At 25.2% G+C, this 17750-nt stretch overlaps 1 protein-coding gene across 3 annotated transcripts in view; it reads right to left on the bottom strand.

Annotated features, from left to right (window-relative positions):
- Nucleotides 1–17750, bottom strand: part of LOC122851614 — a 111976-nt gene that overhangs the window by 2470 nt on the left and 91756 nt on the right. For all 3 annotated transcript variants that reach the window (XM_044150963.1, XM_044150964.1, XM_044150965.1), the window contains 7 exons: nt 8747–8875; nt 8516–8664; nt 8181–8424; nt 7080–7217; nt 1903–2021; nt 832–1007; nt 482–640 (listed from right to left, as the gene is read on the bottom strand). In XM_044150963.1, the coding sequence (XP_044006898.1) occupies nt 482–640; nt 832–1007; nt 1903–2021; nt 7080–7217; nt 8181–8424; nt 8516–8664; nt 8747–8875 (1114 nt within the window). The remainder of the gene's footprint in view (nt 1–481; nt 641–831; nt 1008–1902; nt 2022–7079; nt 7218–8180; nt 8425–8515; nt 8665–8746; nt 8876–17750) is intronic.

Genomic DNA, 17750 nt, shown 5'->3' on the forward strand with positions numbered 1-17750 from the left:
AATATACGAGAAAAGATATATTTTTTTTCTCTTTTTCTTTTACTTTAATTTAAAAATAGAATTTAGTTATGCCAATATGCATTAGTCGATGATTAATATTTTAAATTGGTTTGTTTTATTTTAATTAAAATCAATTTCACTCAGATTTTTCTAATATCATTATTTGTTTTTCGCTATTGATTTTTATTATTTTTATTTGTTTTATTCTACTAAATAAAAAAAAAAAAATTGGCTGTTTTATTCAGAATATTTTTTTATTCATCTTTAGCAACGGAAATTATTTTTTACCGAATTTGATCGAAGTTTAATCTATTTTCTTTTTAAATTTTTTATTTTATTTTTTTATTATTCTTTATCAAGCTCTTTTTCCGCATAAAATCCAATTTAGCAAGTTTGTTTTTTGTTTTATTTTTTGATTATTCTGTAGATAATGTTTTCATTTTTATTTTGTCAACTATTTTTTTTTTTAAATTGTTTTTACCTGATAATCTCCACACAGACAAGTGATAATATGACCAAGTTCAGTGACAACTTGTAGATGATCGTTGTTGTCAAGTGGTTCCTCACTGACACATCTACATCCACTATCACCACAAAGAGTTTCACAAGGAGCATTTGATCGCTTCACGTCGCTTTCAATCTTTTTATTAATAATAAAAATTAAATTAATAAATTACGTAAAACAATAGTGTATTAAAAATTACATAATTTAAACTTTCAATAATATGAAATTATAATAATTTTTTAAAATAATTTTTAGATGTTTTATTTGATAATTTGTTTATATCTGCAAAATATAAATTATTTTAATATTAATGTTGTTAAACATACCGTGAGAATCACCGATTGGTTAGAGGCTGGTTTGAAGTGATGTTTGCACTTGACGGTACCTTCTAGGGTGAACAGTCGAGAAATGGGATGAGCCACCCAGCCTTCTTTCGGTGAACTGAGACCGTAGTAATCAACGTCACAGGCACTCGAGGGTTTCAGAGTGCCTTCTTCCCTCGCTAGATAAAAATAAAAATCAACAAAATTACAAATGGTTACAGAAAGAAGAAAAAAAAAATTTTTTTCAAAGTAAAAAAGAGTAAATAATAAATAAAATTCGAAGATAAAGTTTTGTATTTTAAGAGGATTGTGCACAAACCAAAGACTTCAAATGTAAAAAAAATAAATAAATAAATTCATCCTGCCACTTTCAATTTTTTGAATAAAAAATATTTATATCTCGATCATAAATTTTTACATTATATATTTTTGAAAAAAAATATTTTTCTCTAGAGAAAAAGAAAATACTATATATATGTGTACACAAATCAGCAATCTTTGGATTCTCAAACGCTTTTACGAATTATTGACACATGAAAAGTGCCTCAACATATTTCATCTCTTGCCTCGTTGGCCACGCTGTCCCTGCCAATCAGATTCTGCATATACAGATATTTTATTTCTTATTTTTTATTATTATTATTTATATATATATATTATTTTCTTATCTATCAAAAAAGCTTTTTTCACTATACATAGTAAATACATTTTCAAGTTAGATGACGTGTCATATGAAGTGAATTTTCACGCGGATATAAATAAAAACTTAGTTTTCTATATATTTTTTTACTATTATCCAAATATTTTCCAAATACATATACTAATAGATTTTAAAATATAAAGTTTTTATTATTTATTTAATTGATTGAAATAAAGTAAAATTCTATAAATGATAAATAAATATTCACATCTAAAAAATATTAATAATGACTGTTTTCTTTTTTTTTTCAACTAAATACAACAACTTTTGAATTTACGTATATTTAAAAAAAAATAAATATTATTATTTTGAATAAATGGTACTTGTATAAATATAGCTTGGAGCTTAATGTTTAGTTTTTATGGTTGACTTACCGTCATGAAAATAATATGAAACATCCATGAAATCTTCGTCTGTTGGTTTGGTAGTTGTTCTTCTTAAAACGACCGTCATATCCCTTCCAGCAGAAGAATAATGTTCAGGCTCTATGTACCTGTAAAAAAAAGAATGAATGAATAAATAAAAAAAAATAAATAAAAAACACATTAAGATGATAGTACAATATAAAAGGTCTGTTTTATGATGTTGTTGAATAACAATTTTTGTATATGGAAATGTCAGCCAAGTGATTGAGCTATACTACTTGCTTGCTAAATTTTGTTTTTTTTTTTTATTAGTTTAATGTTTTGTGACAGTGTGAAAACTTACAATCTAGATATTTTTTTGATGGATCATAAAAATCATATATTCAAACATCAATGTTTTCCGACTCTCGTGAATTCGGGTGTATAATATGCCCGATAACATTCCATGATCAAGTAAAAACATATAAAAATAAAATACAAAAAAAATCAATTTCACGTTATAAGTTTTTTTTTTTTTTTTTTGATGTAATCTAAGTTACCAAGGAGTATTATGTGAGTAAATTGAAAATTTATTATACAAATTTTATTTCATTATTGATTTTTTTTTATATTTTTAAAAGAAAAATTTCTAGCCCATTTTCAACACGTTCCACCGATACACTATGCATAAAAAAAAAAAAAAATACGAAGAGTGAAAATTTCTTTTACAATTTTTATTTATTTATTTTTTTTTTTTTTATGGCAAGACGACATATTAAATTCCGTGTCAAGAGATCAAACATACGTGTATCTACGTGTTTATAAACTCTGAATGAATATTCATAAAAATTCTTGTGACAGATTCAAATATTTATTTTTATTTTTCATAAATAAATGTATTTTTTTTTAAATTTCGACGTATGTCAATATATATATAAGGATTAAAAATAAACTTTTAAATGTATTCAGTTAATGAATTTTTACCTATCCTGGTTTTTTTTTTGATTGTACAAGGTCTGAAGGTATCGACTATTTCAATACAAATAATACTTGAAAAAACTTTTTTTATTTATTTTTTTTAGTTTACTAGCTTCATATTTTTCTTTGGGTAATATCATCAATAAAATGAGATGAGTATTAGAACTTGAGAATGCAGCTTTTGTGCTTTTGGAAGACGAATATATATATGTTTGTATGTTTGTTTTGTATGCACTTTTGAAGATCAAGTGACCCAGTTGGCTCATGTCCAGAACTTAATTTTGCTCCTTACTATACATCTGGACGTGCCTTTTCAAAAAAACCGAAAGAAGAAAAAAAATAAATAATAATAAATCAACAAACCAAACAAAAATTAAACATAATATAAAACAAGCTTTTCAATTTTTCTATCATGTAATTGCTTTTTATAAATTTTATAAATTTCATAGTTTTAAATTATTATTTAAAAACAAAAAAATTAAATGACCAAGAACTGGAAAAATATGGATTTATTATTGAAACTTTTCTGTTAGGTAATTGTATTTATAAAATATTTTATTAACTACAATATTCACTGTCGATATTTACATGTTCTAAAAACAAATACATAATAAAATTTTGTTTGACGATTTTCCATGTCAAAAACAAGAAAAAAAAAAAAAAAATCGTGTATTTTAGTATTCTCGAAAATATATGCAGTAAGTAAACATAGAGTCAAATTTTCATATATGGATTTGGTTATAAAAGCATATATAATATTCTGTTGCTACTAGAAAAATATAAAATACAAAAAAATACATGACAACGTTTTTTTCCTCAGACCATCAACGACGTATTTTATATTATTCAGACATGTTCTATATACCATTCGTAAAATTGCCTGAAGACATTCTTATAAAAAAAATGAAATATGATAAAAAATCTCATAAATATCATATCATTTTTTTTTTCTCCATTTATTTATAATCATAAAATAATTATTAAATTTTTTTTTTTCTTTTTTTTCTACAAAAAATTAAATATAGTTGACAATTTTATTAGACTTGACTGACACTGGCAGTTTTATTACTACTCTATATCATTCTCGAGAGTCTCGACGTGCTTATTGACATGGCTGGTTGCTGATTGTATTTTTTTTTTAAACGAATGAAATGAAAATAATAATAGAAGAGAGGAAATACTTATTGCTAAAAATATTTTTGTAATTTTTTATTTATTTTTTTAAATGACAGTTTACTGAGTGAAATAACAACAATGAAACTCATCAAGTTTGTGCAAATAGTTTGTTTAAGAAAAACAAAAAAATAAATAAATAAATAACCGATTGTCTTTTAGTTTTATTAATATCATCTGAAAAAAAAATATTTATCAAGTAATTCATTCTGAAATATAATTTTATTCTATCTTGTCTGTGTTTTTTTTTTTTTCATTTTTTTTCAGAAGAAAATCAATTTTCACGACGAAGCGACATTGCACTATTCACATTTGCTCAATTTACTTTATTATATCTTGCATTTTTATTCAGGATATATAATTAAATTGTGAATATTCAGATTGAAATCAAATATTAACCCCAACATCGACACTTTGATGCAAACGTGATAATATCATTTATTTTTCTTTTCTCATTATTTTATTTCTCATCTTCAAATACCATTATACTCTTTTTTTATTTTAATTTTAAATTTTTAAATATTTAATAAAAAGACATCATTGAAATTCTTGCGGTGAAAAATAAAAAAATTTCACGTGAATCATGATGTAGAGGAACAGAAAAAAATAAAAAATAAATAAAATTGTATAAAGAGAAAATGAGGGGTGAGAGAGAGAGAGAGAGAGAGGGGGAGGATGAAACATGAGTCGTATTTTGCATGAATTTTTACGAGATTAGCGGATATAAAACATGCAATGTGTTGGAAGCACGTACATTGCCTACCTCGTTGCTCGACGCATAAATCGTTTCATAGCGGTGACTTGCACGTTAGAAATTAAAATAGATTAAAAAATCCAGTTATTTATTTATTATTTATTTATTTATTTTTTCGCCCGGTCTAGGCTGCCTTTTGCATGCTTTTTCAATAAAAAGCTCATGCTGTATTTTTCAAATGAAATGCTAATAACGCCAATCATATATATATACCATACACAGACATATTTTTTTTTTCTGCTTGTTGATATTGGCTTCTCTTTGCGTTTAGACTAAATAAATGAATGGGGAATGAGTTTTTATTTTAATTTAGTATATGTTTTTTTTTTTTTTGTGAGTATCTACTTGCTGTCGTCTGAAGAGAAAGAAGTAAAATGTGTAAGAGACCTGGCAATTAATGCACGCATCTTTTTTCGAGTTTTTTTTTTTTTTTTTTTTTTGTCTGACTTCATTTGCTTTTGTGTTTCTTCGTTAAATTTCAAAGTTTTTGATTTTTTTTTTTCTTATTAAGAGAAGTGAAAAATAACAAGGGATTTTTAATTTTTTTCTTCAAATACTCATTGACTTGTATATGTATAAATTCTGTGATATTCATTTGTCGTCTATATGGTTTTATTTTTTTATTGTTTTAGGTTTTTCACTTTATTCACGAAAAAGTACAAGACTTGTTAAAAATAAATAAATTATAATACTGTATAGAATGATTAATGGATAAAAAAAAAAAAAGGTTGAACTAAGAGTGGGATTCAACGATAAGTCAGCCGAAATGGAGAATAGTTTCATCCATTTTGAGAATCTCTTCTGGGAAATCTATCTCAGGTGATCCATGTGGTTTAGTCTCTCAGTTCAACTTGGTTTTCAAGACTGACCACAATCCAACCATAGAATGCTCCACATGTTTATATGTGTATATATCTACACCACCAAGAACTTCTTCAGTAAAATGTACTCTAGAATATACACCCTCCACATCAACCACTCGATTTATATTTTTATCTTTTAGAGTTTTGCTGAATTTATTTTTCAATTATCCAACTGAGTAACGACAGAAGAAAAAAAAATCTACGGTTAAAATTTCTACTATTAATATTTTAATATTCTAATGGTTCATTAAAATATTCAAAATAATTAATGATTCTTTTAATTAATTACAAAACACTCGGACACTCTAGTTATATTCAAAAGTATCAAACATTAATCACTATTTCTCGAAATTTACAAAATTAATGTTATCAAACTAGTATATTATCATGTAAATTATAATTTTAGAGATTTAAAATTTTATCAAACTATCAACAGAAGTGATGAGTTTGTTAGCATGAAACTAAGAATAAAACTAATTAATTCATTTCAAGTTGTATTTCTACTTTGTTATATAATGTCATTCAATTAATGAAAAGTCAATAGATTCAGTAATTTTTTTTTGTCCGTTTTGATATAAGTTTTTTTTTATCAACTTTTAAAAAAAGCTCTAATAGACAGATGACATAACCCACGTTGTTTTTTTTCCTTTTAAAAGACAAGATAAATTATGGTCAGTTTATTTAAACTGAGAGCAATACAAAAGCAAAGCAAGAAATACGTTCATCATTATTTATTTTTCCCCAAAAATGTTAAAGAAATTTTAGAATTTAAGTTCATATATGGTTTTGAACCCGCAGACTGTCGTGGGCTCTTGCTAAGTGGATGAAATGTGGTCGTGTAATAAATGAAAAGGGAGGAAAGGTCAGGTCTTGGTGGGTTGAAATACAGTGCAAAGTGCAAACACAATCAAGCGGGCGGTAATATAAAGTTGACCTGATTTCAACTCTCGTCTCACTTTCTGTCTATGTACATTGTACATGGTTTTAAAAAACAGATAGAGATAGAAATATAAATGATGAAGAGAATGAATGATGATCATAGGGGTTTGTCTCACTACCCTTTCATTGAAAGTGTCTTGTTATCTTACTGCCCTCGACAATTTTACAAAATTCAAAATTATATGCGAGATACTAAATTTTCACTTTAAAATTTATATCTTCATTATTGCATTATTATTTTATTTTTTTTTTTTTCACATGATAAATTGTACTCTTTATTTGATATTCTTTGTTGAATAAAATAATTGAAAAGAACAGAATGAAAAAAAAAAAAAAAACATAAAAATAATTCAATAGAATTGTTTGAAATATAATAATCATAAAAATGAGTTTTTTTAAAATGACATTTCATTTTAGTATTGAATATAATTATTTTAAATTGTCGAAAAAAAAAAAAAGAAAAATTATTTGTCTTGTATTGAATTTTTTATTTTTATTACCTTTCAGTACGATCATTTTCTCGTTCAATTTTTTGTGCTGGACTGCAAATTTTTTTAACTGGTTTGATGTTACTATTGCTGTTTCCATTTTCAACTGCTCCGTCATAGATTTCAATAATGGATTTGCAAGACGGTGCACTGAGGACAAAAAAAAATATATCTGAATAATTTTATTTCGTAAAAAAAAGCGAATATAAAAAAAAAATATATACACACACATATAAGAAAAAGGAAGTTGAAACCGAAGGGATATCAGGACTAGGCGCATGGGAAATTTCACAATATCATCTTTTACCCTGAAAATTCCATAGGGATATGATAGAAGGTAGGAAAAAAAAGCGCTCAGTTCGTTTCCGGAACAAAAAAGGTGGTCACGGATATTACAAAGCAAGTCTGTCTAGAGGATATATTCTCATTGCACTGAGAGCTATTTTCTCGATTCACTGATGTCCGGATTTACAATATTCAATTTTAAATTTATATGCTTTTATCGATAAATTCTCTTATTTTATATTTCCATACGAGTTACAAAAGTTCAATCGAGAAGATAAAAATGAATAAATCAAATGCCGCAAATATACTAAATATTTTCTTTTTTTTTTTTTTTTATATATTGGTATATATATTTATTAGAAAGCACGAGAAAAAAAGTTGACAGATATGTATATTAAGTTTTATTTAACACCACGTTTTTGATACATTCATCTCATCTAGAAAAAAAAAATATATATAGAAGAATTGAGGCTTTCCACAATTCAGTGCACGGGGCTCACTCTTCTACGTGATGTCAACGCATGTGACCCCATATACTCTTTTGCATTTGTATTTTTATATATACGAATAAAAAAAGCGAAAAGTGTAATGAAAGCATATCACGTATATTTTGAGATAAGGCGTGGAGTAGTTGTACTTGACGGTAACTTTCGTGGATGTATTTTTGTACGTGATCTACCAGACAATTTTTTTTCTATCTTATACACAACACGGACATATGTATATTAAAATAAATGAACATAAATAATAAAGGGCAAAAAAAAAATTACAACTTTGTTTTGTAAATAAAGACAAAAAAAAAGAGAAAAAAATTTATTATTTATTAACCTGAGATTGTAACTGGCTAGTAGAACATGCACAGTGTCAAAAAGTCGTCCACGTAGAATAAAATGACAATTTGATGACTTAATTTTTTGTCTTGTATCATGATGACCTTGTCTATATTTATCACCATCAATATCACCATCACAATTTGTTGATATACTTTGATCTTTTCGTAAATCATCAAAATCTTGGCTACTTGATCTTATGCTGTTGCTCATTGGATCCTTTGCTCCTCTTGCTATTTCAACTTTGTATACATAATATTGTCATTAAAATATATAATAATAATATTTTTATCGATTTAAGGTTTTTTAAATTTAATTAGTATTTTTAACTACCTGTATTTTCTACTGTTAATGGTGATGTTGGAATTGTTAATGTTGTTGTTGTTGACGTTGACGTGGATGGTGCTTCAGTTGTAATTGGAGAGATTGTGATTTTTGCAATAAAACCATTGTAGTTGAAGGGAGGCACTTCTGGTCCAGACCTAATTATATCAAATTATATTCTTTAGCAATATTAATATTTAAAAAAAAAAAATTAAATAAGCCAAGAAAAAAAATATTTACTTGAATTCAACAAGAAGTTCTGGGCCTGGATTAATAACTGTTGTTTTTTCATTGCTACAAAGAGTTTTTAATAATGTACTTGTTGTACTTGGGCCAGCATAAACGGCAATATAATCGTTTGTACATTGACTGAAACAAATAATAAAAATATTAATATTAATCATTAAAATTGAGTTTAAATATTTTCTGTATTTTAACAAGTTATTGAGGTGAAAAAAATAAATATAGAGAATTTGTTTGTATATAATAAGCCAAGTGCCAGTTTATATAGTGCGAAATAATGAGCTAATAAAAATACAGATAATTAGTTTACACACACGCAAAATATGCAAGCTCAATAATTGTTTTACAATTTTTAATTGGCTTTTTCATCATGCTTTTAGAATTTTCCATCGTTCACTCAACAAAATTTATGTTTTATTTTTTTTATTTCTCATTATTTTAATTTATTTTCCATTTGTATACAATAATATGATTTTGAATTTTTTTATTCAATTCATTTTACACTACCACTTGGCAGGAATGAAAGAAAAAAGCAAAAAAATTCTTGAATGTTGAGTTTGTAAAAATATATAAACAGAAAAAAGGCAAATTTATGTCGAGAGGAAAATGTAAAATTTAGGTTGAGAAGGTCTCGGCTTACATAAGCCTATATGAAAGAAAGTCCTTAGAAAGACGGTAAATTGTACAGCTTCTATATAGGTACATAAAAAATAAAAAAAAAAAATAAAATTCATTCACATACTTCTTAGAAGTCTAAGATTGACCGTGTAAATAGTTTTTCACTATTTTACACCTGAATAGTTTGAATAGAGTTGGTAAATCACATTTCACAAGGTAAAATCAATTTCAGTTTAATGGTATGCTTCAATAAAGTATAAAAAAATGAAAAGAAAATCAAATAGTAAATAGAATAAAAAAAATATAATTAAAAAGTTTATTATAAATGTTTTTTATTTTTCATTAATAAATTTTTAATTTATATTTATAAATTTTGATATATAGATTGAATAAATAAATCTGTCAATATTATTTATTTGATAAATAAAAAAAAATAAAATAAAATAATGAAATATTGAAAAAGAGAGATCAATTATAAAATAAAAATAAAAAAACTGTTTGCTACTAATTGGCACAGTTAAATGGGTCATTCAATGGTGTCTATAGTGTTTCTCATTAGCTGTGATAGTAAAGCTTTGGCGACTTTCCAATATCGGAAATTTATATTGCAGCTTTGTATATATATACACACACAAAATACACTAAACAATTGGTGCGATGGCCTCGTTACAGTTTCGGATGCGTTAGCTGCCGGTAATTTCAAATCTCGGAACACTGATGTGTCAGCAGGCTGACAATTCGTCCACATAGAAACTCGATAATAACTTCCATCTATATTTTATCATCATTCACTATATCACATCATCACAATTATTTTTTACACATCAATATTATCATTCAATTTTTAATTATTTCTTATTTTTTTTTCTTTCATTTGTTGATTTACAACTCTACATTCAAAACAAATAATTAACCCAGATATAATGAATTGAAAAATAGAAAAAAATCAATAAATAAATAACTGCAATTACTGCTGTACAATATTGTTTTTCATTATCCCCTTCATGATCTTCATTCTATATTTATATTTACTTTTTCAATGTATTTGATTTAATTATGTTTTATTGAAAAATATATAATCATTGTGTTTTTTTGTTTTAATTAAAAAAGCAAAATAAAAAATATCCAATTAAATTTTCACTGTTCATTTATTTTTTAGTAAATAACTTTATCAATTTTTTTTGTTTGTTTTGCTTTATTTGATTGAATAATAATAGATATACATATATATTAATTTTTTCAAGCAAAGTTATTATCGTAACTATTTATATTGGTAATTATTATTATGACCTTTATTTTTTACTAACATCATTTTAATTTTCTACCAACTTGTTCCACCCAATAATGCTGAAGGCATTACACTAAAATCTTTATACGTACAAATACATAAACTTATATATACCATTGTTATTCGAAGCCGCTTTCACGTAATGAGGTAGTATTTTTCAAAAGTCCGATTTCATTTTACCTAGTGTGTGACGCGTCAGTTGTTATCCACTACTGTTAAAGGACAAATACGAAGTATAGTATTTTGAAAAAAAGAGAAATGAGATGAGAATACTAAAAGTGTATAGATAGATGAGCATTATAAAGGTATAGTAGGGGAATGAAGAGGTCACAAGGGATGAAATATACATGATGCAATATTGGTATATGTATATATCCAAGTTTCCATTAACGACTAAAACACAATGTATATATGTATTCGAGTATTTGTGGCTTTCGTATTTTGTTGTTTTGTCGTTTCGTACCTCGAAATTACGGTTAATTAATTTTATCATGTATATATATATATTGTTTATGTGGCTGTGTGTTATTTTAACAAGAAATGAAAATGCAAAAAACTAGGGTTGGTTAATATATTTAAGTTGATAATATATTATTTGTTTTAAAAAATTCACAATTTAGCTGAATTTATTCAGCTTTTATTTTTTGTGTCGTTTTTTTACGTAACGAGAAAGTGTACAGTTTATTTATTTTATTTTTTGAGTTATTTATTTTATTGTATTTCATTTGAAGGAATATAATATAATATAAAAGCTATGTATAACAATCATTATGTGGCGTTGGTTTATATAAAGACAAAAGGCCACTCTTTGATCTCAAGGTAACGGCAATGTTTACACGGTTGATTTTTAGTGTCGTGTTGCTATTGTTTTTCTCTGATCATCTTCAGTATAAAAAAAAAAAAAAAAGCTTCCCTAACAAGCTGAGGGAATCATTCTACTTTTATTTTATTTTCCTTTTTTTTTTTTGTGCTACTCAAGATTGATTTATATTTTATTTTTTCGTCTGACTAAATTTATGTTATTCTACTTTGTTCATCTGCTTTCGTCATCATGGAAACGAATAATTTAATATATCTTGCAATTCAATTACCAATTGGGTTACCGCATAAAAAATACCATTTACCTTGACAATTTTTTTTGTTTTTTTAAATTTTTTTTCTGGTAATTTTTATTTTAATAGTTGAGTTGGGTGTTTACTGACTACTTCAGTTTACTTGATTTTAATGTTTTAAAATGAGATAAAAAATCCCATAAAAATTTGTTAGTTGGTTTTTCTTTTATTTCCTTGACGGTTTTTTCTTCACTTGATAATTAAATTTTGGCGAGAAACGATTGTCGGAAACTTTCGTTTGCGGAACTGTTGTTAGACCGTGATGGGCTTTTCTTATGACTCTTCCTTTGCTGTATTCAAAAAGTTTTTGAATTTCAAAAGTAGTTGAGTCAGACTACATAACCTCGGTTACTCTGAAAATGCATAACTGTATATTTATATACCGCATGGTAGATATTATGTGCTTGTCACAACATTTCATTAGAAACTTGCTCGGCTAAGAATCCAGTTCAGATAAGATTTAACTTCACTGAGTGTGTACGATTGTGTCAGCTTTACTTTTCTATTATTTTTTTTTATATTATGAAAGTTAAAAAAAGGGTTAAAAACTCATTAACTCAAAAAATCAGTCAAATTTCTTATATCTTGACTTTATTTGTTTTTTTAATTAAATTTAAACTTTGTTTTTATTATTTTTTAAGTTACTTTAATTTTTTTTTTTTTGATAAACTTATATCAATTGTAAAAGTAAATCAATTTTCAATTTATCATTTTTGTTTTTTTACAATTTTCAGTCGTCAAGGTTTAAATTAATATTACGGTCCAATTATTTTGAAGAACATTTTTTTGTTGAAATTTAATTTTTAATTATTATATATGAGTTACACAAGTCTGACAATTTTTTTTTCTTACCACAATTCAAGTAAATTTAAAATATTTACTTTAAAGTAAAAATGTCAATTTCAATTTAATTTTTTTTTAACTTTTTTAATTAACGAAACAAAGAATATAAAAAAAAATAAAAACTGATTTTTGCTTCATCTCAAATTGCAACGAAATACTATGAACATGTTGAATATATATCTATATAAAGTAATGAATCGAAAAAAAAAATAACCTATAGCTTTCACACGTTGATTTTCATGTGGTATCCATGAAAAAAACTGGAATCAAAAAAAAATACCAATGAATTTCTTTGGGAAGCCATTTGAAGTATATTTCCTTTTTTGCTTTTTTTTTGTTTCCTTTTATCCGCATTGGCGATAAGCCACGACAGTGGTATGTCATTGCTGTAGAGGAAAAGTTCCGATAAAAAGAACGACAAAAAAAAAAGCGCATCAAAAAGACCAAAGGCAAAAGGACAATTCGATATCTTCGAATATCGAGTACGGCTGATTCTACTCTAGACTTATAAATACTTTTCTCAAGCCACAATCCAAATGAAATTACACGATTTTATTTTTTTCAACTTTTTTACAGTCAATATAATTTTATTTTTCAACGAAAATAATTTATTAAATATGTATATACCTATTTAATTTATTTTATCAACGATGCAATTAAATTGAATCGATAACTTTTTCCACGAAATGAAAAATATTTTATTTACTATTGAAAAGTTGATATTTTTAATTAAAAAAAAAATTATTCAACTTAGCTTTACATATGGCAAAAAAAAATTCATAATATTCAACATGGAATGAGAATGATGGCAATGAAAAAAAAAAAGATATCTCAATCAAGTGTATATAGTTCTTTTTTTAATAATCTACAAACGGTTAAAAATTTTATAATCGATGTAATAAATTTTTTATATATTTTTATGAATAATCTACTCGGAGAAAATAATATTTTCATGAAATTTTTAAAAGGATAAATGTAAATTTGAATTTAAATTTTTAATTATTTACTATAAATTTGTGGTTCCAACGAGTGCAATGTTGTTTGAAAATCAATTTATATTTCGATTAATAATTAATGTAAAATAATTTTATTCAATTTTCCATGTTGTCATGGTAGAAAAGTCGCAATGGATTATGTAATGCTATCATATAACGCGACTAAAGATTCAGCGTCATCTAATTTCATCCGTAAATTATTAGGTTACGTAAGATCAGGCTTCATCATGTAGTACATGAAATACTGAATATGTATAGACTAATTTTAACTACATCGGGGGATCACTACCATCATTTCTCGTGCGGTGTAACACAAAATTTTGATTTTGGCTGAACACAGAGTTAATCTATATCTACGTGTAGATATTTTAACTGAATTAGAAATTTATGAATACATTCCCATATAAAATGGTAAAAAAATTTCAAAGCACTTCTATGATTTTTGAAATTTAATAAAAGGATCAAATGGTTTTTGTGAACAGTAAGTAATAAAATCCTACAACCATATGTCTTTTTAAAATTTGACGTAGAATAAATCTGGTGATATATCTACTCATTTTTAAATTTCATTATGCCTTTTGAATACACATAAATAATATTCTGACAGTAAAGATAACTATTTGATTTAATACATGAGTTTTCAAGTTAAAAAAAATACATAATTTATTCATGATTTTTATTATTTTTTATTTTAAATTAATTGAATCATAAAAGGGTAAAAATTTAAAAAAAAAAAAAATCCAAAACCTTGTTTAAACGGATAATTAAAAATTATCAGCTTCAACAACAACGTAAATATATACATAGATTTTTTTTTTTTTTTTGTCATTCTTTCATTTTTAAATTTTAAATATATTTATAAATTTTTTTTTTATCCCTTAGAAAAACCTAGCGTTAATTAATTTTGCGCAGAGTGTTCCGCCAAAAAAAAAAAGGGTCTGAGACACGCCGGCTTAAACAGCGACAAAACGAGGTGATTAACGGTGCAAAAAAGATGAAAAAAAATATAACCCGAATAAAGTATAAGAAAAAAATAAGTAAAATAAAAAAAAAAAATATATGTAATATATAATAAAACTTATTTTTATTCTTTTCTTTTAAAAAACTACCACTGGGTTTTAGTTGACTTGATTTCACGATGAAAAGCAGAGGGTGTCGGTCTTTTATACTCTAGAAAAAAATGATGAAAGAGAGATAAAAGAGAGACAAAGGCTAGATAAAAAAAAGGTAAAAAAAAAAAAGAGGAAGTGATATATCCATCTCGATGAAATGGAAAGACGATACGTCTCATCGGTGAGTCATTCCTTCTGGTTCTCTGGAGAGAGAATCAATACTATTCCGCACACACCGCAGGCGTATTTTCTTGAAGAAATTATAGAAGCTTGAATTCGCGGGTTAACTGGGGTGAGAATATAAGAACCTTGGGAGCCATTCTGAGAATCTATATATTATAATGTTACTTGAGTCATCATTAAATTAACTTTCTAAATTTTTTAAAACTTTATTAGACTCTATATAATCACATTATTATTATCTTTCACACTATTCTTGATAATTTGTTTTATTTATTTTCGATTGAAAATAACATTATGCCTTCTCAACATGAGTACAGTAATATAATTTAAATTTTTTTTCAGCTTCGTTTAGTAAATAGATAGATCTCAAATAAATTTATTAGAACAAAAAAAAAGTTTTTAATATATTCTACATGTAGCTCTTTTTTTTAATAAATATTATATATGAATTCTTCATATCAATTTAATTAATACTGACATGTCTTAGTAATTCGTACAAGATTTAAACTTTATGCGTAGTACTACAGACACTTTTAGGATACATGCATATGAAATTTTACATTACGTTGTATAAGATGAATTACATCACATTAAATACATCTACATAGAAAATACTTTGAGTGTGTATTTGAGATGCGTATGTATATGTAACTGAGTGTATATTAAATTCCATACAAGGGTTTTATCTTTTCTTTGACATGAGAATATACAGAAACACTTAAACATGCTTGTCGTATGAATTTCTCAAAAATTTTGAATTCTTTTGAGACAAAATTTTATATATATATTTAGTTTTTTAAGTTTTATTTTAATTTATTTTTTTATTATATGAAGCAGGACAAATTTATCATTTGTGAATTATGAAGATTTTTGTGATTTGTCTTTTATGGGTGATAAAACTTGGGGTGTGGCTTGTACCAGTCAAGCGTTGATGGTTGTTTTTAAACCGAGTTAAATAACAGCCACTTTGGTGGAAGCTTTTTGCAGTTGAGAAAAAAGCATGGTGAACGAAAAAAAAAAAAAACGACTTTTGTCACTGATTTACAGTTACAATAATGAAAAACACTAGAAGCCAATCATCGTTATACTTTTTTACATTGGCAACAACAACGTTTATATATATGTATCAAGTGTGCAATCTGTCGATTGGAACATAAATACTAATTACGAGAATTAAATTTTATTCTACAATTATTTAAATTTACTGCTTATCATTGTTTGAAGCTTTTTTTTTTAAATATCATGTTTCATTGTGTATTTGTAAAAAAAAAATATATACATGCAACTTTGCGATCAATTGAGAGAACAAAAAATAAAAAATAAATAATAATAAATTAAAAATAATTAATTGCAAAAATGCATGCTATCGTAAAAAGTTTGCGTTCTTGAAAGAAAATAATAATAATAAGATGAATAATAAGAAAAGTTTTTTATAATAAAATATTAAAATTTTCATCACTCAATTAATATTTTTATTATATTTTTCAATATGTGATTACAATGATTTTTAAAATTGCGAAAAATGTCTTTTGCATATTTATTGTATATCTTAAATTTATATGCAATAAAAAGAAAGGAAAAAATTATTATCATAAAAGAGTACAGGGTCATGGATATAGCTGTGTGCATTTTGTAAATGATAAAAAGTATACAAAGTCGATGGATATCTTTGCATGCATGACTTTTCACAGCTAACTCGTTGGGCTGTGATCCAACGTATTTTTATATTTATCTATAATGTTTTTGTTCCAAGATTTGTATTTTTATTTTTTTTAAATTTGGAATGTAGCCATGAATATAATCGTCCAAGTAGAAAAAACTATTTTAACTCAGATATATATGAAATTTTTTTTGACATTTTCTGTAATTGCTCTCAATATATATAACCATAAAACAATAATCTTGAATTTCATTTTCATACTAGTTGTTTTTTAATTTATTTCATATATTTTTTATTTAAACATTTATTATATAACTTTATTACTATTGTTTTATGAAAAATCTTCATTTTTAATGTGTAGAAAAATTACAGGTGAACTAATATCTTTTTGTATTTTATTTTTTTTTACTAAAAGTTACTTTTCTTTTTTGTGATGTTCTTTGAGGATGTGAAAACAATGTTTCCTTTGCAAAAGTAGACGAAACAAGTGTACCAAACCAAGTCACGTTTACGGTTTGAAATGGACATCAAAGTTGACGCGACAATAAAAACCGAGTTCTTGTGTTTAATGTCTGCTATATACGAAAACCACTGTATTTATTTTGAAAAAAAAATCCCCAACAAATTCAACATGATTATACTGTTAAAAAAATTTACTTTTTTAAAAATTAATTTAATTATTTTTATTTCCAATTTAACAAACTGTAAAATTTTTATATATTTTTTGATATAAAAAATAGAAAAATAAATTATCAAATAAGCTTGCAATTAAATATAAATTCATGTTATAAAAGCTATATAAAAAAAAAAAAACTGTAATATTTTAAAACTATTGTTTAACTTTTATCTTTCATTTTCTGACAGCACGTTTGTTTTGTAAAAAATAAAAAAACAAATCTAGGATTTGGGCATTCTTTTAAAAATGTGTGAGTGTGGATACGCAAAGTGCAGAAGAAGAAAAACTCCATAAAGATTAAAGGTTGTAGAATAAAAGAGAAAAAGAAAAAAGACATTATACAAAGCAATGAATAAAAAATGTAAAATAAGTGAAGGGAAAATAAATATAAAAAAAAAAAATAGGCAAAGAGACAAAACATTCAAGAGTCAAAAGAAATATAGTCTTTCGTGTTTCATTTTTGAGATAATGACTTGGCCCGTTTGAAAATAAAACTTAAGCAATTCATCATGTT

This window comes from Aphidius gifuensis, linkage group LG3 (genome assembly GCF_014905175.1).
Source record: "Aphidius gifuensis isolate YNYX2018 linkage group LG3, ASM1490517v1, whole genome shotgun sequence".
In the NCBI taxonomy this organism is placed as follows: domain Eukaryota; kingdom Metazoa; phylum Arthropoda; class Insecta; order Hymenoptera; family Braconidae; genus Aphidius; species Aphidius gifuensis.